This window comes from Lepisosteus platostomus, chromosome 3, assembly GCF_059453375.1.
Source record: "Lepisosteus platostomus isolate fLepPlt1 chromosome 3, fLepPlt1.hap1, whole genome shotgun sequence".
Lineage (NCBI taxonomy): Eukaryota > Metazoa > Chordata > Actinopteri > Semionotiformes > Lepisosteidae > Lepisosteus > Lepisosteus platostomus.
The window spans coordinates 4,005,058-4,028,084 of NC_142613.1; the positions used below are offsets into that span (position 1 = coordinate 4,005,058).

A 23,027-nucleotide genomic window follows, 5' to 3' on the forward strand; every position below is an offset into this window, starting at 1 on the left:
TGTTTCACCCCCTCGTTTCAGATTGACGTTCTTTATCTGCTCAGTGGGGTTCACGTCCCCCATGTTGTTTGACGAGAGGAAGTACCCCTATCACCTCATGCTGCAGAAGTTCTTCTGCTCCGGGGGACACGACGCGCTGTTCGAGTGAGCACTCCTTTGACTGTATTGACAGCTGGAACTTTATTGGCTGAATTGCAGGTTGGGACAGGTTGTCACACACTGCGTTGAAGCTCTATTGAGTTTCCTCCCCCAGTAGGACTGGAAGCTGTTCTGGTTCTGGCAGGTGTGGGAATTCTAGGATTAGGCAAAAATTCATCCCCAAATTCACAATCCTCATCCCAGAGTATTTCTCACAGTGCAGCAGAAAGCGTGCATCTCTTGGTTTCTCCCCGCCATTGAGACACTGAGACATTGTGCCTTGCCATTCCCCCACTCCTGTCCTCATTCCCGCTTTCCCATCATGCTCCTGTTCATGAAGGCACACTAGGCCCTCGCTCTCGTCTCACCCTGCAAGGGCGCCACGGCGTAGGACCGCTTTGATCGAGCGCGTCAGCCTCTTGGCACATTACGTCAGTGATGGAAATTCAGTGCAGCTGAGCTCAGAGGTGCTGGGGATGTGTGAAACATACTGCCTAGCCATTGTGTTGGTGCTGAATCCTGGGAGGGATGTGACTTCTGACTGGATTCTGGAAATTCCTTAGTTTCCAACAATGGAATGAGCCAGAGCCGCGTTCCCTAACCTCTTTGTATATTTCTCTCTCCCCAAACCCCCTCCGTCATTTCCGTGCAGGACCTTTAATTGGGCGCTCTCTATGGGCGGCAAGGTCCCGATATCGGAAGGCCTGGAGCACACCGAGCTGCCGGACGGGACGGGCGAGTTCCTGGACGCCTGGCTGATGCTGGTGGAGAAGATGGTGAACCCCACGACGGTGCTGGACTCGCCCCACGCGCTGCCCGCCAAACTGCCCGGGGCCGCCCCCAACACGCCACAGTTCAGCGCGCTCCGCTTCCTCATCGTCACCCAGAAGGTCAGTGTGTGCGTGCGTGTGTGGAGGTGTTAAACAAGAGAATAATTACCCACGTCTGTCTGGTCCTCTGACTGAGAGCGCAGTCCTATTACTGTGCACCCCAAGGGACTGTGTTCTCACTGTGATGCTGAAGTGCCGCTTTGTGTGACCTCTTTCCATGACCTCCTTCGCTTCTCTCCCTCTCTCCAGGCGGCCTTCAGCTGCATCCAGAGCCTGTGGAACAGGAAGCCCCTGAAGGTGTATGGCGGGCGCATGGCGGAGTCCATGCTGGCCATCCTGTGTCACATCCTGCGGGGGGAGCCGGCGATCCGCGAGAGGCTGGCCAAGGAGAGGGAGGGGGGCCGCGCCGCTGAGGAGGAGGGCAGCGCCCCACCCGAAGAGGGCAGCGCCCCAAGGAGGGAGCCCCAGGTCAACCAGCAACAGCTGCAGCAGGTACGAGGCAAGAGGGGAGGGCGGGAGGGGGCGTTGCTATGACAGCCTGCGGTTTTGGAGTGTTTAGGTTGCAAGGGGGTAAGGGTGGGTGGTTTGTTACAGTGATTGAGTTTCTTTTCCATCCCTTCCCCTTTTCCCTTCTCTCAGCTGATGGATATGGGATTTACCCGGGAGCATGCGATGGAGGCCCTCCTCAACACCAGCACCATGGAGCAGGCCACCGAGTACCTGCTAACACACCCTCCCCCACTGCTTGGAGGGGTGGTCAGGGTAAGACACCTGCCATTCACACCCACACCTGCACACTACCACAACAATATTGTCACGCACTGCATTGCGGTACGCTGTTTCACACCGTGCCAGGGCATGTTGTATACACGCTGTTATTCACACCTGAAGAATCGATGAGATGCTGCAGATGCTACATACAACGTAGTGAGTTGTATCTTCACCCTGTGTTTCACTTGACCGCTTGCTGGGATGAACAGATCTTCAACTGAAGGGGTTGGACTGACACAATATGAAGAGCTTCATTAAAACATTTTTGCATACAGGGAATATAATACAAAGCCTGCATCTGACCTGCGCAGAAACACCTCATTTTTGGCATTACATGCGTCTTTGTGAAGGCTGTGCACATGTATTTACATACATCGACAGTATATATAACGTTTATCTGCAGACACCATACACACATGCACACTCACCCACCGTCACTGTACACACATGCTGTGGTGTCTCGCATGTGCTGTGTGGTGATTGCGATGTGTGTGCATGTGTTGCGCAGGACTTGAGCATGTCAGAGGAAGACCAGATGATGAGGGCCATTGCCATGTCTCTGGGCCAGGAGGTCTCCATGGAGCAGCGCTCCGACTCTCCAGAGGTAATACATCCCCACGCACCGGCACCTACCGCACACACAGGGCCACACACAGCCGCACACACAGGGCCACACACAGCCGCACACACAGGGCCACGCACCGGCACCTACTGCACACACAGGGCCACACACAGCCGCACACACAGGGCCACACACACCGCACACACAGGGCCACGCACCGGCACCTACCGCACACACAGGGCCAGGCCACGCACCGGCACCTACCGCACACACAGGGCCACACACACCGCACACACAGGGCCACACACAGCCGCACACACAGGGCCACACACACCGCACACACAGGGCCACGCACCGGCACCTACCACACACTCAGGGCCACGCACCGGCACCTACCGCACACACAGGGCCACACACAGCCGCACACACAGGGCCACACACACCGCACACACAGGGCCACACACACCGCACACACAGGGCCACACACAGCCGCACACACAGGGCCACGCACCGGCACCTACCACACACTCAGGGCCACGCACCGGCACCTACCGCACACTCAGGGCCACACACAGCCGCACACAGGGCCACACACACCGCACACTCAGGGCCACGCACCGGCACCTACCGCACACACAGGGCCACGCACCGGCACCTACCGCACACTCAGGGCCACGCACACCGCACACACAGGGCCACGCACACCGCACACACAGGGCCACGCACACCGCACACACAGGGCCACGCACCGGCACCTACCACACACTCAGGGCCAGGCCACGCACCGGCACCTACCGCACACACAGGGCCAGGCCACGCACCGGCACCTACCGCACACTCAGGGCCACGCACACCGCACACACAGGGCCAGGCCACGCACACCGCACACACAGGGCCAGGCCACGCACCGGCACCTACCGCACACTCAGGGCCACGCACACCGCACACACAGGGCCACGCACACCGCACACACAGGGCCACGCACACCGCACACACAGGGCCAGGCCACGCACACCGCACACACAGGGCCAGGCCACGCACCGGCACCTACCGCACACACAGGGCCAGGCCACGCACCGGCACCTACCGCACACACAGGGCCAGGCCACGCACCGGCACCTACCGCACACACAGGGCCACGCACACCGCACACACAGGGCCACGCACACCGCACACACAGGGCCACGCACCGGCACCTACCGCACACACAGGGCCACACACAGCCGCACACACAGGGCCACACACACCGCACACACAGGGCCACGCACCGGCACCTACCGCACACACAGGGCCAGGCCACGCACCGGCACCTACCGCACACACAGGGCCAGGCCACGCACCGGCACCTACCGCACACACAGGGCCACGCACACCGCACACACAGGGCCACGCACCGGCACCTACCGCACACACAGGGCCACGCACACCGCACACACAGGGCCACGCACCGGCACCTACCGCACACACAGGGCCAGGCCACGCACCGGCACCTACCGCACACACAGGGCCACACACACCGCACACACAGGGCCACGCACACCGCACACACAGGGCCACACACACCGCACACACAGGGCCACGCACACCGCACACACAGGGCCACGCACCGGCACCTACCGCACACACAGGGCCAGGCCACGCACCGGCACCTACCGCACACACAGGGCCACACACACCGCACACACAGGGCCACACACAGCCGCACACACAGGGCCACACACACCGCACACACAGGGCCACGCACCGGCACCTACCACACACTCAGGGCCACGCACCGGCACCTACCGCACACACAGGGCCACACACAGCCGCACACACAGGGCCACACACACCGCACACACAGGGCCACACACACCGCACACACAGGGCCACACACAGCCGCACACACAGGGCCACGCACCGGCACCTACCACACACTCAGGGCCACGCACAGCCGCACACACAGGGCCACGCACAGCCGCACACACAGGGCCACACACACCGCACACACAGGGCCACACACAGCCGCACACACAGGGCCACGCACCGGCACCTACCACACACTCAGGGCCACGCACCGGCACCTACCGCACACTCAGGGCCACACACAGCCGCACACAGGGCCACACACACCGCACACACAGGGCCACACACACCGCACGCGCAGGGCCGCACGCACCCGCACACACACCGCACGCGCAGGGCCGCACGCACCCGCACACACACCGCACGCGCAGGGCCGCACGCACCCGCACACACACCGCACGCGCAGGGCCACACGCACCCGCACACACACCGCACGCGCAGGGCCACACTCGCCGGCACCTGCTACGCACACCCACAGACAGGGCCACACACAGGGTCAGCTGCACGTGGTCGCACACTACCACACACACCGGCGCCTATTGCATGCGTTTGTCAATAAACCTTTTTCCCCCTCTCTCTGTTGTCCCTTGTCTGTTACTCTTTTGACTCTCCTTCTCTTCTCCTCCATCTTCTTCTTTCTCGCCTTCCCCTTTCCCTTCTCTCTCTCAATATTTCTCCAATAACGTTTCCTCTCTGCCCTTGCTTGCCTGTCTCTCCACGGCGCATCGCTCCCGCTCCCCCCCCCCCCGCCAGGAGGCGGCCCGTCGCCGCGAGGAGGAGGAGCGGCGAGCGCGGGAGCGGGCGGAGGAGGAAGAGGGGCGGTGCCTGGAGCGCTTCCTGGAGGCCGAGCCGCTGGACTCCACGGAGCTCCACAACTTCACCGACACCATGCTGCCCGGCTGCTTCCACCTGCTGGACGAGCTGCCGGACACGGTGTACCGCGTGTGCGACCTCATCATGACCGCCATCAAGAGGAACGGGCCCGAGTACCGCGACATGATCCTGCGCCAGGTGGTCAACCAGGTGAGGCCACGGGGGTGCACCTGTGATACACGCATCCTAACCGCAACGCTCTAGTTGTTCAGCGTATTTGTCTTGTGCACAAGTGCGATGAAACGCTTTAAAAGTGTCTGACGTGTGCCTGTTTTACACAGTAGTAGTTCAGGTGGGCAGCTGCGTCAGCATGTGTAGGCTGCAAAGGAACAAGTAATAGGTTTATTCCATGCTGAATATGGAATATTCCAGAATTCAAGGTTTATTCCAGCATGGAATAAACCTATTACTTGTTTTACACAGTGTTCAGGTATAAAACTGGTATATTTGTATTTGTGTTATACACCGACTTTTCACCTTCACGCTGTGTGTTGACTAATACGGTTTGAGACGGCTACGATTTGCCTTGTGGTAATTGTAACCCATAATATGCAAGTGTTATGTGCTCCTGTCTGCGAGGACTGCTCACCCTGTGTCTCCTGCTCTCTGCAGGTGTGGGAGGCTGCCGATGTGCTGATCAAAGCAGCCCTTCCGCTTACCACCAGCGACACCAAGACCGTATCGGAGTGGACCAGCCAAATGGCGACTCTGCCACAGGCCTCTAACCTGGCCACGCGCATCCTGCTGCTCACTCTGCTCTTTGAGGTACCGAGAGACACACACACACACACCGTTTTCCTCCCCAAGTTCAGTGCTTGTGCCCAACAGCATGTATTTAATTATTTCTCTGTTCGTATGTCTGCAGTGTCGGTGTCCAGTGGAGAATCAGCCTAACTCTTTTGCTTTTTCAAGTCTCAGTGCAGCATCTGTGTCCAGTGATATCCTCGTCTTGCCCATTTCTGTTTCTCCCTCGGTGTCCGGCACTGTACACTAACACCTGCTCCCTCTCCCGGTGTCCGGCACTGTGCGCTTATTCCCTCTGCCGCTGTCTGTCCGGCACTGTGGGCTGACTCCCTCTCCCGCTGTCTGTCCGGCACTGTGGGCTGACTCCCTCTCCCTCCCTCTCCCGCTGTCTGTCCGGCACTGTGGGCTGACTCCCTCTCCCTCCCTCTCCCGCTGTCTGTCCGGCACTGTGGGCTGACTCCCTCTCCCTCCCTCTCCCGCTGTCTGTCCGGCACTGTGGGCTGACTCCCTCTCCCTCCCTCTCCCGCTGTCTGTCCGGCACTGTGGGCTGACTCCCTCTCCCTCCCTCTCCCGCTGTCTGTCCGGCACTGTGGGCTGACTCCCTCTCCCTCCCTCTCCCGCTGTCTGTCCGGCACTGTGGGCTGACTCCCTCTCCCTCCCTCTCCCGCTGTCTGTCCGGCACTGTGGGCTGACTCCCTCTCCCTCCCTCTCCCGCTGTCTGTCCGGCACTGTGGGCTGACTCCCTCTCCCTCCCTCTCCCGCTGTCTGTCCGGCACTGTGGGCTGACTCCCTCTCCCTCCCTCTCCCGCTGTCTGTCCGGCACTGTGGGCTGACTCCCTCTCCCTCCCTCTCTCGGTGTAGGAGCTGAAGCTGTCATGTGCGCGGGTGGTGGAAACCAGTGGGATCCTCAATGTCCTGATTAAGCTTCTGGAGGTGGTGCAGCCCTGCCTTCAGGCCGCCAAGGAGCAGAAGGAGGTTCAGACACCCAAGTAAGACGGACAGCCTTGCAATTTATTTTTTAATGGACTTAACACCACTAAACCCTTTTTTATAAATGTAAACACTCACCTTTATTTACAGACATAGATTTGTGGGCGGGTGGGAACCCTGCACTGAGCATGCTGTCCAGGCATTGCCAGTGTGTTCACTGAATGGTATCCATGCATATGCAACCCACAACATCCACACAAACAGACCACTCCATCTGATGTCTGGGGATTGACCTGGACAGGCAAGTGCATGTGGCAGGTGGTTTTGCTGTGTCCCGCTGTGGCAGGGTTAATCCAAGTGGAGACGTGGTTCCTCTCTGCGCTCGGCAACGTATCTTAGTCTGCGGTGTGTTTCAGCTCTCGTGCAGGCCATCGGTTTGTTTCCGTGGATGTCTAGTGACGACACAGCTGCCTGGACAGTCCGGTCCTAGAGGGAGGGCATCACCGTTTTCCCTGATCCCTAAAGAGAAAGGAAACTCTGTAGGCTCGTGCCACGGTGTTTCATTGCCTTCAATACCTTTGCAGATTTTAAAGTGTCCCGTCTCTTGTTGCCCTCACCCAGGTGGATCACCCCAGTGTTGCTGCTGATCGATTTCTACGAGAAGACAGCCGTGTCCTCCAAGCGCAGGGCTCAGATGAATAAGGTGGGCAAAGCGGAGAAACACAGCTGCCTGGCACAGGTGTAACGAGGCGAGAGTATAATCGCATCGTGAAGTGCAGACTCTAATTGAAGTTGCTTTATCTATGCAAATTCAGCAATAATTTGCGTTTTTGAGAGTTTGCTCAGGGCTTTGTGTCATGGTAACATAATTGTAAAAAGAAAATCTGAAAGGCTGGAAACAAAGAAATTGTTGTGAACAACTGGAAGAACTTTGAGTCCTGCGTATTCTATTCTTCCTAAACCATGCTTTGTTTGATGGGTTATGTTAATTTTTCTTTGTTACATTTTTAACTTTTACTGATAGACAGCAAAAGAGACTTTTAGTCAAAAACAGAGGCTCATTTCCAGGTTTGATATCTCCTGTGGAGGTGTCCTTCCAGAGCAGGTGTGTGCAGGAGAAGGGAGGATACTGAGGCTGAACCCTGGGTTTATAAGGGTGTTAAAAGACCAGGGCTCCGCTAGTCTTTGGAACAGGAGCATTCTAATAATTTGCTTTATAAGAGCTTTATTCCAGAAACTGAAAATTAGTGAAATAAAAGATGAGTGACTTGGCCATCTCAAGGCACAGGAGAGCTGAAAATGGATGCAGAAGCATTCAGATTAAGTAATGAGAGGACAGCTAGACAGTGAAGGCAGACTGCGATCATGACCCCGGGTATGCCGATGAGGGCGATAACGTTGGCGCCGCTCGATCTGACATCCCTTTCTCCCCCCACCACCCCCGCCCTGCTGCGCCACCAGTACCTGCAGCCCAACGGTAATAACTGGCGCTGGTTTGACGACCGGTCGGGCCGCTGGTGCAGCTACAGCGCCAGCAACAACAGCACGATCGACACTGCCTGGCGGGGAGGCGAGAGCAGCGTGCGCTTCACTGCAGGCAGGAGGCGCTATACTGTGCAGTTCAACACCATGGTGCAGGTCAGTGCTACACCAGACAAAACCGTCTGCTGCCTGCTGGGCATTACTGTAAGCTGCTGTGCTACATGTTGTACTCAATTCACAGTGATGCATACTTCAGTAGCATGCTATAGGCCAGTGCTACACCAGACAAAACCATGTATTACCAGCAGTATATTATTGTAAGCTGCTGTGCTGCACATTGTACTCAGAATTCACAGTGATGCATACTTCAGTAGCATGCTATAGGCCAGTGCTACACCAGACAAAACCATGTATTACCAGCAGTATATTATTGTAAGCTGCTGTGCTGCACATTGTACTCAGAATTCACAGTGATGCATACTTCAGTACCATGCTATAGGCCAGTGCTACACCAGACAAAACCATGTATTACCAGCAATATATTATTGTAAGCTGCTGTGCTGCACATTGTACTCAGAATTCACAGTGATGCATACTTCAGTAGCATGCTATAGGCCAGTGCTACACCAGACAAAACCGTCTGCTACCTGCTATATGCTGTTGTTGCTGTACATGGCTGTGCTTACTGTTATAAGCTGCTGTGAGATTAGTGCTACACCAGATGAAGCTGTCTGCTACCTGTCATACAAGGTATGATGTCCAAGTTGTGTTGATGCACCATGTCAGGATTCACAGTGCTGCACTGGACTTCAGGTTAAGCTGTTCAGTCCTGTGCTCTTGTTCTGTATGATGTACATGTCAAAACAGAGGTCTTAACATCCTGGCCTGTTGTTTTTGAGCGTGATGAGTGCCGAGATGGCTGAAAGAATCTTTTCCCCTCTGTTCCCGCTCCTGCGCTCGTCAGGTGAACGAGGAGACGGGGAACCGGCGGCCGGTGATGCTGACCGTGCAGCGTGTGCCGCGCATCGGGAAGGCCTCCAAGAATGGCAACGGGCAGGAGCTGGAGAGGGCAGTGGAGGAGAGCAAGGAGGCTGGAGAGAGAGCCAAGGCTGAGAACCCACACTCTGACACGGGTAAGGCTGGCACAGGCTCAAGCAGGTGTCCCTCCGATTGCAATCCAGAGAGGGACCTGTTCAGAATCTTTTTTTTTTTCCCCACGGGGTGTGCAGCTCTTGTTATTTTATAAGGGTAAAATGTAAACGGACATGTTCCTGACCCCTTATTATCTCTCACTAATGTTCTGCAGTGCACGAACAAACTACATTTTATCTGAATATCGCAGTAACAAAACTAGAATAAAGGGTCAGGATTTTATTACAATCTCTAGTGACGGAGAATGTCATTGCACGTTGAAAAGTGTTACCTTAAAAGTTAGCGACGCGATGGAAGAAACTTATAAGCTGAACTTCGGAGGTGGAGGCAGAGAGGGTAGCTGGCCAAGGTCGTGTACTGACACTGGACTTTCAGTACAGGTGGACCCACTGGCCGCCCTGTCCATGTGTCTCCTTCACTCCTCCTCTCTCTCTGTACTAGTGCCGCCCCCTGCAGCAGTAGAGATGACCCCTGCCACCAAAGAGAAGGAGCAGCAGCAGGAGAAAGACACCACCGCCAGCTTGCTCCCACCCTCGGCACCAGCAGCCACGCCCACGCCAGCCCCGGTGCAGCTCGGGCCCGCCGGTCCTGCTCCCGGTTCCTCGGCCCCTGCCCAGGAGAGCCCCCCGGAACCGGCCCAGGCGGGCGTGGTGATCCAGGGCCTCTCCGAGGACATGACCACGGTCCTGATCCGCGCGTGCGTCAGTATGATCAGCGTGCCGGTGGACCCGGACACGCTCCACGCCACGCTGCGGCTGTGCCTGCGGCTGACGCGCACGCACCACTTCGCCATGATGTTCGCCGAGCTGAAGAGCACGCGCATGATCCTCGGCCTCACGCAGAGCTCGGGCTTCAACGGCTTCACCCCGCTGGTCACCCTGCTGTTCCGGCACATCATCGAGGACCCCGCCACGCTCAAGCACACCATGGAGAAGGTACTGCCTCCGGGGGGGGTGCACTGGCAGGGTGGTGGGGGTACAGACTGACACCTGTCGGTGGGGTTTAAGAGTGACCATTGCCAATCGTATTGGAATCATAGAAAACACCTCCACTTATGGCCCAGTGGCTATTCCCGATAACGTCATCCCTGCCTTTCAGTTACTCCTGAGGTGACGCGTACACCAGTTATTTCTGACACAGTTGCATGCAGCAGGTGTCTGTTTTAACCTTTGAGTTCTCCTGTGTGCCACAGACCTCCAGAGGTAGTTTCCTTACCCGTGTTGTCATGACTTTGTAAATATAGACAGCAGAGGCCTGGTTCAGGGCTTAAACTGAGGCTACAGTGCACTCAAGCCAGGCCAGAGGCAGATTTCTAACAGGACCTCCCCCTCTTGTTCCTCTGAACAATGTTTTAAGTTGGCACATCGTCGAGGACCCCCGCCATGCTCGGGAACACTGTGGAGAAAGTGGCAGGGTGGTAGGGTACAGTCGGGAGAATGAGGGGGGGAAAAGGTTTTTGTGGGATGGACTTGGGATGTAAGCAGTTAATCTCCTGCTCTTCAAGTTAAGAAATTGGCCAAAACCTTTAAGCTTTGAAAAAAGCCAATTATTTAGATTTGCACCTCATTTGTTCACCCAAAAGGAGTGAAAATACTATAAAAAAAAGGCAGCCTTGGTTTAGGGACGGGATTTATTTAGGCTGTGGAGGTAGAACATCCCACCTGACTCCCTGGGGCCTACCTAGTTTCATATCATTAACCTCCCCCGCCTGGTCTGTGCCCGTGCAGGTGGTGCGGTCAGCGGTGACGAGCGGGGCGGGCAGCACCACGTCCGGCGTGGTTTCGGGGAGCCTCGGCTCTCGGGAGATCAACTACATTCTGCGGGTGCTGGGGCCCGCCGCCTGCCGCAACCCCGAGTGCTTCACCGAAGTGGCCACCAACTGCATCCGCATTGCCCTGCCTGCACCCCGAGGAACAGGGACCGGTGAGAGGGGTGAGAGGGAAGACGGCCCGAGACACCTCACACGCCCCCCCCCCCGGGCGAGCCGAGAGGCTGGCGCGCTGCGGTGTGCAGTGAAATGGGGGGAGAGGGGTTCTGGAAGACGAAGGGGAAAGGGAAAGTTCTTGCAGGGTAGAGAAAATCAGAGGGGGTAAAGGGAGAGTGGACGAAGGTGACAGGAGTGTGTGACGTACACAAAAAAAATACCTAATGGCGTTATAAAAAAAGCTGTAAACAAACATGCTGGTCTGCTGCGAGTTAATGACGGGGTTCAAAATACAGCAATGCATTGACCCGGATGTGTTCATTATAACTGCATAGGTGGGTCAGGCCTTCCCGGGCAGTTTGTGCCGAGACCGCTTTCCCACTCCTCTTTCTGCTTCCCCTCCATCGCTCCCTCATCTTTCCTTCTCTTGTTTTTCCTCCCTCCCTCCCTCTCTCCCTCTGCCCCCCCCCCCAGCCTCCGACGACGAGTTCGAGAACCTGCGCATTAAGGGCCCCAATGCAGTGCAGCTGGTGAAGACCACGCCTCTCAAGCTGTCCCCACTGCCGCCCATCCCCGAGCCCATCAAAGAGGTCATCTACGACATGCTCAACGCCCTGGCCGCGTACCACGCCCCGGAGGAGGGTGAGAGAGGCGGGGAGGGGGCGGGCGTCTTGTCGGATTGTAAAAGTACAGAAATCTGTCTTCCTGCTGTGGCAGATGTGCATTAACATGTCTTTCCCATGCTCTTTCTCTTTCTCTCTCTCTCTCTCTCGTCTCTGCTTTCTGTCTTCCTCCTCCCCCCCCTGTGCCCGTCTCCCCCTCAGCGGAGCGCGGGGAGCCCCGAGGAGTGGCAGCGTCGGGCAGCCAGGAGTTGTGTCAGATGCTGCAGGATGTGGGAGATGACGTCTATCAGCAGTACAGACTGACCCGCCAGGGCAGCGACTACGACGCACAGACGGCCTTCAATATCAATGTCAGTCTGCCTTTGTGCACCCCGCCCCCACCCCGCCCCATTTTCCTATTTGTCTGTGTGAGTGCACGCATGTGGTGTGCATGTCAGTCTCTCTCTCACGTGGAGTGCGCCTTGGGTTGGTCTGTGTGTGGCCGTCCCCCAGTCGGTCTGAGAGCATTGAGGAGTGAGGGAGGGGAATAATATAATAATATCATCGCTTTATTAACCCTTTACAATTTCTTGCATTAAGAATTATCTTTTTGCATACCCCAGCTTGCTCTCCATGAGATACACAGACACACAGACAGGGAGAGAGCCTGGGGTCAGAGCGCAGGGTCAGCCATTGTACGGCGCCCCTGGAGCAGTTGGGGTGAAGGGCCTTGCTCAGGGGCCCAACGGAATACGATTCCTCTGCCAGCTGCGGGATTTGAACCGGCAACCTTCCAGCCACAGGCGCAGATCCTTAGCCACAGAGCCACCCTCTGCCTGTGGAGTGGTGCAGGGGAAGATTTAGGGGGTAGTGGTGCTGAGGGAGTCCAGTGTGTGTGTGCGCGCGCAACGCGAGTGTTTGAACAGTGCCTTAAGTGTTTTGGTGGGGTTGGGGAGGTTCACAGTGCGTGTCTGTACGGTTGCCGGTCTTTCCGAAGACTAATTTATATTTCCCTGTCTCTCCAGGCCCAGGTGTTTGCAGCTGACAGCAGTGCAGCGGAGTCTTCCCAGTCCGGCACCCCACAGGGAGAGGGTAAGCCTGTCTGCTGGCCCTGTTGGCACTGTACCCTCTGTATGTTCTCGTCCTTCTGCCCCTTCTCCAGTTTGTCACGGGCTTTACTGCCGCGACAGCTTGAAGCATCTCTCCCTCTCTGCTCTGAAAGTACTCTGTTGTGCTTCGTGTACCCAGGTGTTGCCGAAACGCTGGGATGGGGAGGCCCGCCCAGCGTGGTAAGAGCTGGGTTTCTTTGTGCGGCTCTCTCTTGCGCCCGCTCTCCATGCTGGGTCACGCCCCCGCGCCGTCGCTCGTGCGCGCCTTCTCTCAGTGCCGTGTTACCGTGTGGGGAGCACATGTTCACATGTTACTCACCCCTCTGTGTCCGCCTCGCTCCTGCAGCCTCCACTCCGGAGGAGGCCCGCGATGGGAAGAAGGACCGGGAGGGGGAGCGGGCAGCAGAGGACCCCCGAGTCAAGGCCAAGGCCAGCAAGCCGCTGATGCCCACCTCCACCATTCTGCGACTGCTGGCCGAGCTGGTGCGCTCCTATGTGGGCATCGCCACGCTCATCGCCTCCTACTGCTACACGGCCGGCCAGAGCGAGCTCATCAAGGAGGTCAGGGTTTCTCCCGCTCCTGTCCCTTCCTTCTCCCTCTCCGTTTCCAGCTTTCCCTCCCTCTTTGTTGTCCTTTTGTTTGTCTGTTGTCTGCTAGCGTCTCGACCTCTCACTCTCATCCTTTCTTCCTCCAGGACTGCAGCGTGCTGGCGTTTGTGCTGGACCACCTGCTCCCCCACACTCAGAACTCGGAGGACAAAGACACGCCCGCCCTGGCGCGGCTGTTCCTGGCCAGCCTGGCAGCCGCGGGCACCGGCACGGACGCCCAAGTCGCCCTGGTGAATGAGGTGAAGGCGGCTCTGAGCCGCGCACTCGCCATGGCCGAGAGCACGGAGAAACACGCGCGGTAAGCGGCGCGCTTCGCACCCCCACGTCTTCCTCTTGCTTGTCTTCTTGTGTGTTTGTTCTCTCCACGCTCTCCTCCCCTTAATCATATTAATCCTATCTCCCCCTCCTCCTCGCCGCAGGCTGCAAGCGGTGATGTGCATTATCAGCACCATCATGGAGTCCTGCCCCTCCACCTCCAGCTTCTACAGCACGGCCGCCGCCAAGACCCAGCACAACGGCATGAACAACATCATCCGCCTGTTCCTGAAGAAGGGGCTGGTCAATGACCTGGCCCGGGTGCCCCACAGCCTTGACCTGTCCAGGTACAGGCGCCGGCGCGCACGGCAAACGGCGTGCTCCACACTGTCTCTGTGTAGATTTCGGGAGACCTCCTCAAGGAATTCGGGGTTGATTCCTTACCTCATTAAAAATGTAATGGATGGGATGATTGCCTTATTCTTGGTCCTAGAGGCTAACGTTGACGTTGAAGCACAGTTGCGAGGGTAACATCCTCCAGGGAAGGAAGTAGTCAGTCATTTGTCGAAAGCAATTGGAATTTTGTGCAGGTCACCGGAGAGATGAATTGGGCCAATGGTAATCTCTGCATGAACTGGGTGCATATGTGCTCAGTGTGACTGCCTCTTGTCCTTTCTGGTGTGTACCTTGCTGTTAATTGATGGTGTGAGTGTCAGCAGCGTTATGCAGCTAATGTGTTCATTGACAGCACCTGCCTGTCTGTCTCTCCCTCAGTCCTAACATGGCCAACACAGTGAACGCGGCCCTAAAGCCTCTGGAGACGCTCTCTCGGATCGTGAACCAGCCCAGCAGCCTGTTTGGGAGCAAGAGCACCTCCAGCAAGAGCAAGACTGAGCAGGACACCGCCGGAACGGCCAGGGACAGCAACAGCAACACGCAGGACACAGGTAACGTACGCCGGGCCACACTGACCTCTACCACGCTTGTCAACGGGTCACGCGCACTGACCCAAAACCCCGATCAGGAGGGTTAAATTAACCCAGCCGAGTTCACGAGGTCTCACGTCGTTGATATTTCAGACTGCTGAACATTTAAAAGACTCCTTACCTCTCCTTCCTCCTTCTGTCTCAGGAGAACCCGGAGAGGCTGAGCCGCAGGAGGACAGCACCCCGGCAGCGGGGACGGACAACGACCTCATGGATGGGGAGGCGGAGGGGGACACCGTGGTGATTGCCGGACAGCCTGAGGTCCTCAACACGCAGGAGATGCAGGTCAGTACACAGCAGGCTATGCCCCACCCGGCAAATTACACAACAGCCCGGCACGCAACCGTACAATGTGTAGTGTGTAACACCGTGCAGCCCTGCACACCACACGCCCACACCTCTGTGCGTAACACCGCACTCGCTTTTCTACACAATACGGAACCCGCGGCTTCAAGTCTAAACTCCGTGTGCTCCAGGTGGAGAACGAGCTGGTGGACCTGATCGACGAGCTGTTGGAGAGAGACGCTGGGACTGTGAACAGTGCAATCATTGGTGAGAAGCAGGGAGAGGGGTGGGGAAGGGAGGGGATGGATTTGGGGAGGAGGAAAAAAAGGAAAATGGAGAGATCCGGTGATGGTATTATTGCCGAGAGCAGGAAAGCAGGTCGACAAGGGAGAGGAGTGCGAAGGGGCGAGGGAGAATGAACTGTTGTCAACTGAGGCCGAAAATGAGAGGGAGAGAAGGGGGGGGGGCAGGATGGACAGGAGAGAGCATGTGTGCATCATTTGAGAATCTGAAAAGAGCAGCTTAACTGATGGGCTCTTGGACCTGTCACGCAGTGGGCCGCAGCGGCGAGGACGAGTCTCAGGAGGACGTTCTGATGGATGAAGCTCCCTCCAACCTGAGCCAGGCCTCCACGCTGCAGGCCAACCGAGAGGGTAATGACTGTATGATAACACGTCGTAACACCAACTGAAATAACATAACACAGTGCAGCAGCGCTGTACTAACTCTGAAATTACCGGGTCATCTGTTTGTTGTGTTGGAATGTCCAGTGTAATTACAATGTAATAGACCCTTTAAAATCCAGTGTCGCCCAATAGTCTCACTTCCTCCTGTTGGAGTTGCATTGCAACAAAAAGTAATATAGTGGTTGTACAAGTACAACATGACAACACCTCTGTTCTGTATGTGGTGGCTTTATTACCTGCTACGGCAGGACTCCTCTACAGTGTTCAGGCTGATTCCTTGCTGTAGTACTGCAGTAACAGCACTGTTGTCCGCACTCTGACTCTCAGACTCCATGAACATCCTGGAGCCAGAGGACGAGGAGCATACACAGGAGGAGGACAGCAGCGGCAGCAATGAGGACGAGGACAGCCAGGATGAGGAAGAAGAGGAGGAGGAGGAAGAGGAGGAGGATGACCAGGTCAGCCCCTGTACACAGATTGCAAACTGAGGGTGGAAAACGGACAGCCCCTGGAGAGAATTCTCTCTGTATCATACAGGCTATGGCTATAATGTGTCATAACCCCTTATTTTTCTATCTTCTTCCCCCCTCCCTCCCAGGATGACGAGGAGGGAGATGAGGATGATGACGACGACGGCTCAGAGATGGAGCTGGATGAAGACTATCCCGACATCAACACTGCGCCGCACATCCGGTTCGAGAGGTTCGACCGCGACGACGACCTCATCATCGAGTTTGACAACATGTTCTCCACCACAGGTGAGAATGCGCTACCTGACCGGCAGCGAAGTTTATAACACAGGGAAGTACTCCCTGATAATGGCACTGCCTTCCGCTGCTGATACACTGCACGGAAATCATCAGGATCGCAAGGATAGCAGTTTCCCCACCAGTAAAAGATAACGCTGTATGTAAAACTGTTTTGGTGAAAAGTAGTGTAGATACTGATAATGATGTGATTGGAGCAGAGATCTGGTATATTTAATTTGGCTTAAAAATAGTCTCTGTTATCTCTCTCTCCAGCTGACATCCCTCCCTCTCCCGGCAATATCCCGAGCACCCATCCTCTGATGGTGCGACACGCCGACCACAGCACCCTGACTCTCGGGGGCGGCGCCGGAGGAGGTCGGCTGGCCCAGGGCATTGGCCGCAGCCAGCGCACGCTACGCCAGCTGACCGCCAACACCGGGCACACCATCCACGTGCATTACCCTGGCAACCGACAGCCCAACCCCCCCCTCATCCTGCAGAGGTACCCCTCCCAGTCGGGGTGTATTTGTCACTTGGCTGCAATTACTGAGCACCCTGCTCCCCCCATATCTCCATATGGTGTGCATGTGTTTGTGTTCTGCAGTTTTCTTTCTGTACAGTCTTGTTAACTTTTTACCTGCTCTCTTCTGTTTCCCTTTTCCTTCTCTCTGTTCCTGCCCTCCCCTCTTTTTTCCTCCCTTTTCTCTAACCTCTGCTGCCTCCTCCTCTGCCTGGTCCCCTTTTCCCTCTCTGTCCCTCCTCTCTCCCCACCTGCTCTGCTGCACCTCTCTCACTCTCTGCCGGCCCCCCAGGTTATTGGGCCCCAGCGCCGCGGCCGACATCCTACAGCTGTCCAGCAGCCTGCCCCTGCAGTCCCGGGGCAGGGCGCGGCTCCTGGTCGGCAACGACGACGTGCACATCATCGCCCGTTCCGACGACGAGCTGCTGGACGACTTCTTCCACGAGCAGAGCAGCACCGGCGGACAGGCTGGTGAGGCGGGTGGGGAGAGCGGAAGGGGGGGGGGGGGAGGATGGAATAACGAGGGAGGATTTGGTGGAGGGGGTGGGGGGTGTTTGTTGGGAGAAGAGCCACAATCGGACAAGGAATCAGGCCGAGACTATGAAGCAGCTCGGAGGGACAGCTCTGTGTTCCTATGGCTCCCTTGTCTGTGTCTTATCTTTCATACCGTCTGTCTTGTCAGGCACGCTGTCCAGCATCCCCACGGCCTTGACCCGCTGGACCGATGAGTGCAAAGTGCTGGATGCTGAAAGCATGCACGACTGTGTGGCAGGTAGGACACTCGCCTTGTTGTCCATCGTAGGCGACTTCCCTGAAGATGGTTCCCTGAATCTGTTTTGTCTAATAGTTTTCTAATAACCCATATGCCCACTAGATTCTTGAGAACACAGTCTTGAACATTCAGAATTCCCACTACAGTGTTCACAGTGCAGCCTCAAACTCTTGAATAACCGCTTCTTTCTCTGTGGCTGGTCTCTTTCTTATTATATCCCCCTCTGTGTCCCTCTCCTCCCTCCCTGTGCCTTTTTCTCCTCGTCTACTACCCTCTCAGTGGTGAAGGTGCCCATCATGCAGCACCTGGAGAGCCTGAGGGACGAGGAGCTGGAGGAGAGGAGGGAGAAGAGGAGGAGGCAGCTGGCCGAGGAGGAGGAGGCCAAGCAGAGCGAGAAAGCGCCCAGCGGAGGAGAGGAAGGGCGGGAGCAGAGCCTACAGGTTAGCGAAGAAAGGACAAGATTCCTACGAGCCTCCTGTTCAAGTTGGCACCCTTGCTTCTTTGCAGAAGCGATTGCATACGATCACCCGCATTTCACCCTGTTTTCCAGTCAAAACCCGTTTCTTTGTGTGTGGGCTTTAGTTAAGGGTTTGCACAGCAATGCCCTGAGTCTGTCTCACCTCTGCCCTTTTAACTCAACAGGGCTCGGGCATGCGTGCCGTCGGTGCTACAGGACAGAACTCTGCTGGTACGTGCCTTCGCATTTCACACACTTGTCTCTCTCCTTTTTGCAAGCAACATGTGCATCACTTTTGCAGGCTTTCCACAGTGGGTGACGGGACTTGGCAAGCTTTTAACTGAGCAGGTTTACAGGAAAATAAACGGAGTGCGGAGACACCCGAGGGACGGACAGTCTGGGCGCTGTGGGCTGAGGTAGTAGTTTGTATAGTTTTAGGATCATACCCGATCTCGGAGATAACTATACAGCCTACTGTCTTTCCCACGGCGACCCGCAGAGCAGCAGATCGCTTCTGGCAGGAGGAGTAAAAGAAGGAAAGAGCCCCACAGTCAATCGCGGAGAAGATCGATCACTACTATCCAGTCAGAACTTGAGATCAGCTCTGCATGGAGAGTGTACAGCAGTGGCCTCGCCAGATACTAGCTCTGGCCTGATATCAGCTACAGTATATGACAATGCGTCTGTTTTTTCTGTATGGTTGTGTGGTTCGTTTACGCACATGTTGTACGCTGTCTGTGCGTCTTTGTTGTTCTCCCCCCCCCCCCCCCTTTGGGTGTAGCTCTTGAGAGGAGGACCAGGGCTCTGCTGGGGTGAGGTAGTAAGTTGTGTTGTTGTTGGGGTTTGGGATGCGTGCCCCCTTGCGGAGATAACTATACAACTTACTGCCTTCCCCAGTGGAGCAGCTCCACACATCCCCCCCACCCAAAATCCCACAGGAACACGGAGGAGATGAGATACTGGGAACTGGGGTAATAATCGTTCAGACTCAGATGCTGACGTTGCCAGATGTTGCTTTTATTGCGGTTTCTGCCGTTTCCCTCACTACTATTTCTCTTTCCCATTCCTCCCTTCCCATTCTGTTCCCTCCTCCCTCTGCCTTTTAAGAGGGTGACCAGGCCCAGTGTGTGTCGTCCTGCCTCGACGCCCCCAGGGGATCTGAGGGATTCTTGACCGCGCCGCCCTCGGGCGAGGGCACGCCCACCGCCCCCGATGCCCTGGTTACCCTGGAGACCGCAGTCGCCCAGCAGCACCAGCCCATCGCGGAGCTCCTGCAGGGAGGGCTGCTGTCCGAGACACGATCCGATGCGCTGGCGGCTCTGTCGGGGGCGGAGCTCCCAGAGCTGCCGGCGTCTGATAGGCCAAGCAGCGAGGCCGAGGCGACGCAGATGGAAATGTCCCCCGCCCCCACCATCGGTGAGCGGGACCGGCTTACTCGGACTGCCCGACGACAGTGTGCCGTTTTGAGAGCCACTTGAAGAGCTGAGACACAACGTTGCTGATTTTGAATGACCGTCGTCAGCTGAGACTTTCTCCCCCTGTCTCTCTCTCCCAGCCTCTCTCAGTCCGGAGCGCGTCGAGGGCTCGGACGCGCTGACTGCCGTCAGTTCTCAGCTTGAAGGGTCTCCGATGGACACCAGCAGCCCCGCCTCTGCCGGGACCCTGGAGGAGCCTGCCGCCACGGCAACAGCCAATGAGGGAGCCAGGGAGCTGCCGGGGGGTGGGGCAGGCGTGGAGCCCGACAGCCAGAGAGAGGGAGACGTTAGGTCAGTGCTCAGATTCACCCTGAAACGCACACACAAAAAGGTGGCAGTGCCTAATTTTGCCATACGAGATGATGTATGCATTTAGGCAACTTGTCCTGCATTCTCCTCCCTCCTTCCTGCAGCTCCGCCCCTGTCTCCTCCCCTGGAGAGACCCTGCCTCAGGGTGAGACCGTTGACAGCCAATCACAGGCCATCCAGGAAGAGCCCCTGCCCTCCACCAGCAATGAGGATGAAGACCCGCTGGCAGGTGAGCACACTTAGACAGCATCAATGTGATGGGCATTAAACTGTTCCCGTCCAAATTATTCCTTTCCTGTTGCTGTTGTCACAGTGGTTATTTCCATCAGTTGTAAACTCTCTGACTATACAATGGTTTCCTTCCCAGCTTCTGTGTTAAGCCCTTTGTCTATTGATTTGTGCTTTAGCCGAGTTCTTCTTCACAGGCTTATTGATTTCAGTTTTCTATCTGCAGCCTCTTTTTTAAAAATGCTTTTGGCTCTCGTTTAGCTGATTGGGATTTGTAATGTTCGGCTCTCAGAACTGCCCCCATTCAGGCATGTTGCCCGAAATAGCCTGCAGGGCCTGTGGAGGAGGAAATAAATTTCCTGGTGGGCACGTTTGATGCAATAGGTTCTCTTCCCACCTGCCAGAGTTTATCAAACTCTTCGTCTGTGAGGAGCTGCCGAGTCATAGACGGGGAGGAGCAGGCAGATGAAGGCAGAGGCTGGTTACCGTCCTGTGTGCTGGTGTTGGAAACAAAGGGCTTTGAAGTCCCAGGACTGAGGGCCGAAACAGTAAAACCGGGAGTCTAAAAGAAAGCGCAGACCCCAGACCTGGGGCTGTGAGCTGCCGTCTCAGTAGTGTAAACCCTTCTGCATTAACCCCACTGCTCCTCGCTCTGTCCCAGGGATTAATCTCCCAGAGGGCGTCGATCCCTCTTTCCTGGCAGCCCTCCCGGAGGATATCCGGCGAGAGGTTCTGCAGAACCAGCTGGGCATCCGGCCGCCTGCCCGCCCCGTCGCTACGACAACCCTGCCCACTCCCACACCCCCGCTGGTGGGAAGTGCAGGGGTGACAGAGGTCAGCCCCGAGTTCCTGGCCGCCCTGCCTCCCGCCATCCAGGAAGAGGTCAGTCCTGCCCTCGTTTCCCACTCGCAAGCCCTCTCTTTTTTTTTTTTTACACCACCTTCCCGCTTTCTTCTTCCTCCCCGTCTCTGGATTTTGGGACTTCCCTCTCTCCGCGGTGCGCTGACGCCCCTCTCCCTCCCCCCCCCCCCCCCCCCCAGGTCCTGGCGCAGCAGCGGGCGGAGCAGCAGCGGCGGGAGCTCTCGCAGGCGCCCGCCGGCGGCGACCAGCACATGGACCCCGTCACCTTCATCCAGACCCTGCCGTCGGAGCTGCGGCGGAGCGTGCTGGAGGACATGGAGGACAGCGTGCTGGCCGTGATGCCGCCCGACATCGCCGCCGAGGCCCAGGCCCTGCGGCGCGAGCAGGAGGCGCGGCAGCGGCAGCTCATGCACGAGCGGCTCTTCGGCCACAGCAGCTCCTCGGCGCTGTCCGCCATCCTGCGCTCGCCCGCCTTCACCAGCCGCCTCGGGGGCAACCGCGGCGTGCAGTACACCCGGCTCGCCGTGCAGAGGGGCGGCGCCTTCCAGATGGGCGGCTCGGGCACCCACACGCGGTGAGAAAGGAAACGTGCCTGCGCTCGTGCCCCCCGGCTGTTTCCTCCACTCTGTAACGCCTTGGACACGTCTTTTCTCCCCTGTAGTGGCCAGAGCAGTGTTGAGCTTGTCTTCATTGTTTCTGTTACTGTTTTCACCTGGGTGTCACCTGCAGTAGTTTCTGAGGAAATTGCAAACCCTGCTTTTCTTTCCATTTCTCCCTCTCTCTCTCTGCCTCCCTCTCAGTTCAGTTCAATTCAAGGTGCTTTACTGGCATGACCAATGAGTAAAATCAGTGTTGCCAAAGCAAAACAAATACAAAAATCGACATTTAACTACATGTGTAATACAGAGACATCATAAAATATTTCCATATAAACATATGGAGCATTACTGGGAGACATGCTCACTGTTCCTCAGGCTGTGACAGGAGATCACATACTGGGCTGCCAGTTCAACTGAGTTCCCTCCTCCGTCTCCCAGTCGGATTGGGAGTTGTGATGCTGGCAGGTGTGGGAATTCCGGGATTCATTTGTAAATCTGGGGAAGAATGTTTCTCTAATCCCAGAGTATTTGTCCCTCTCTCTCTCTCTCTCTGACCCCCAGCCCCTCCAGCTCCAGTGTGGACTCCCTCCTCCGTTTGCGCGGCCGGCTGCTCCTGGACCACGAGGCCCTGTCCTGCCTGCTGGTGCTGCTCTTCGTGGACGAGCCCAAGCTCAACACCAGCCGCCTGCACCGCGTCCTGCGCAACCTCTGCTACCACTCGCAGACGCGCGGCTGGGTCATCCGCAGCCTGCTGTCCATCCTGCAGCGCAGCAGCGAGAGCGAGCTGTGCATCGAGACGCCCCGGCCGACCCTGCCCGCCCCTTCCTCCTCCCAGGACGAGCGGGGCAAGAGGGGTTTGACGGGGGCTTCTGGGAAACTGGTGGCGGCATCCTCCGCCCCAGCCGGCCTCCACCCGCCCTCTTCCTCCTCTTCATCGTCCGCCGCCGCCGCCCCCGGGCCCGCGCCGTCCTCTCTGGACCTCCTGAACCGCGTGGAGTCCCGCAGCTCCAGCCAGCTCTCCTGGCTCTCCGTTTCCATGGACGCGGCGCTGGGCTGCCGGACGAACATCTTCCAGATCCAGCGCTCGGTGGCGGGCGGGCGCAAGCACACGGAGCGCCACGCCGGGGGCGGGTCCACCGTGCACATCCACCCGCAGGCGGCGCCCGTGGTCTGCCGGCACGTGCTCGACACGCTCATACAGCTCGCCAAGGTGAGCGCCGTTCCTGCCCGCCGCCATGCTGTCATTCGGTTCGGTTCAAGATTTATTGCCCCGT

The 23,027-nt window shown here is 57.1% G+C and overlaps 1 protein-coding gene across 12 annotated transcripts in view; it reads left to right on the forward strand.

The window, feature by feature from the left end:
• huwe1 (HECT, UBA and WWE domain containing E3 ubiquitin protein ligase 1) overlaps positions 1 to 23,027 on the forward strand; it is a 55,371-nt gene that overhangs the window by 21,058 nt on the left and 11,286 nt on the right. For 7 of the 12 annotated variants that reach the window (XM_088623975.1, XM_088623979.1, XM_088623971.1 and 4 more), the window contains exons 30-65: positions 22 to 144; positions 791 to 1,028; positions 1,218 to 1,460; positions 1,608 to 1,730; positions 2,248 to 2,343; positions 4,900 to 5,169; positions 5,632 to 5,784; positions 6,625 to 6,752; positions 7,315 to 7,396; positions 8,155 to 8,331; positions 9,140 to 9,308; positions 9,769 to 10,262; positions 11,055 to 11,259; positions 11,726 to 11,893; positions 12,076 to 12,224; positions 12,879 to 12,945; positions 13,309 to 13,523; positions 13,658 to 13,869; positions 13,991 to 14,173; positions 14,601 to 14,773; positions 14,958 to 15,097; positions 15,289 to 15,364; positions 15,652 to 15,750; positions 16,111 to 16,241; positions 16,382 to 16,541; positions 16,806 to 17,034; positions 17,345 to 17,523; positions 17,735 to 17,824; positions 18,104 to 18,264; positions 18,467 to 18,512; positions 19,389 to 19,697; positions 19,837 to 20,047; positions 20,170 to 20,294; positions 20,955 to 21,175; positions 21,334 to 21,728; positions 22,315 to 22,963. In XM_088623975.1, the coding sequence (XP_088480101.1) occupies positions 22 to 144; positions 791 to 1,028; positions 1,218 to 1,460; positions 1,608 to 1,730; positions 2,248 to 2,343; positions 4,900 to 5,169; positions 5,632 to 5,784; positions 6,625 to 6,752; positions 7,315 to 7,396; positions 8,155 to 8,331; positions 9,140 to 9,308; positions 9,769 to 10,262; positions 11,055 to 11,259; positions 11,726 to 11,893; positions 12,076 to 12,224; positions 12,879 to 12,945; positions 13,309 to 13,523; positions 13,658 to 13,869; positions 13,991 to 14,173; positions 14,601 to 14,773; positions 14,958 to 15,097; positions 15,289 to 15,364; positions 15,652 to 15,750; positions 16,111 to 16,241; positions 16,382 to 16,541; positions 16,806 to 17,034; positions 17,345 to 17,523; positions 17,735 to 17,824; positions 18,104 to 18,264; positions 18,467 to 18,512; positions 19,389 to 19,697; positions 19,837 to 20,047; positions 20,170 to 20,294; positions 20,955 to 21,175; positions 21,334 to 21,728; positions 22,315 to 22,963 (6,889 nt within the window). The remainder of the gene's footprint in view (positions 1 to 21; positions 145 to 790; positions 1,029 to 1,217; positions 1,461 to 1,607; positions 1,731 to 2,247; positions 2,344 to 4,899; positions 5,170 to 5,631; positions 5,785 to 6,624; positions 6,753 to 7,314; positions 7,397 to 8,154; positions 8,332 to 9,139; positions 9,309 to 9,768; positions 10,263 to 11,054; positions 11,260 to 11,725; positions 11,894 to 12,075; positions 12,225 to 12,878; positions 12,946 to 13,308; positions 13,524 to 13,657; positions 13,870 to 13,990; positions 14,174 to 14,600; positions 14,774 to 14,957; positions 15,098 to 15,288; positions 15,365 to 15,651; positions 15,751 to 16,110; positions 16,242 to 16,381; positions 16,542 to 16,805; positions 17,035 to 17,344; positions 17,524 to 17,734; positions 17,825 to 18,103; positions 18,265 to 18,466; positions 18,513 to 19,388; positions 19,698 to 19,836; positions 20,048 to 20,169; positions 20,295 to 20,954; positions 21,176 to 21,333; positions 21,729 to 22,314; positions 22,964 to 23,027) is intronic. The other 5 variants (XM_088623974.1, XM_088623981.1, XM_088623982.1 and 2 more) reach the window with 2 other exon arrangements.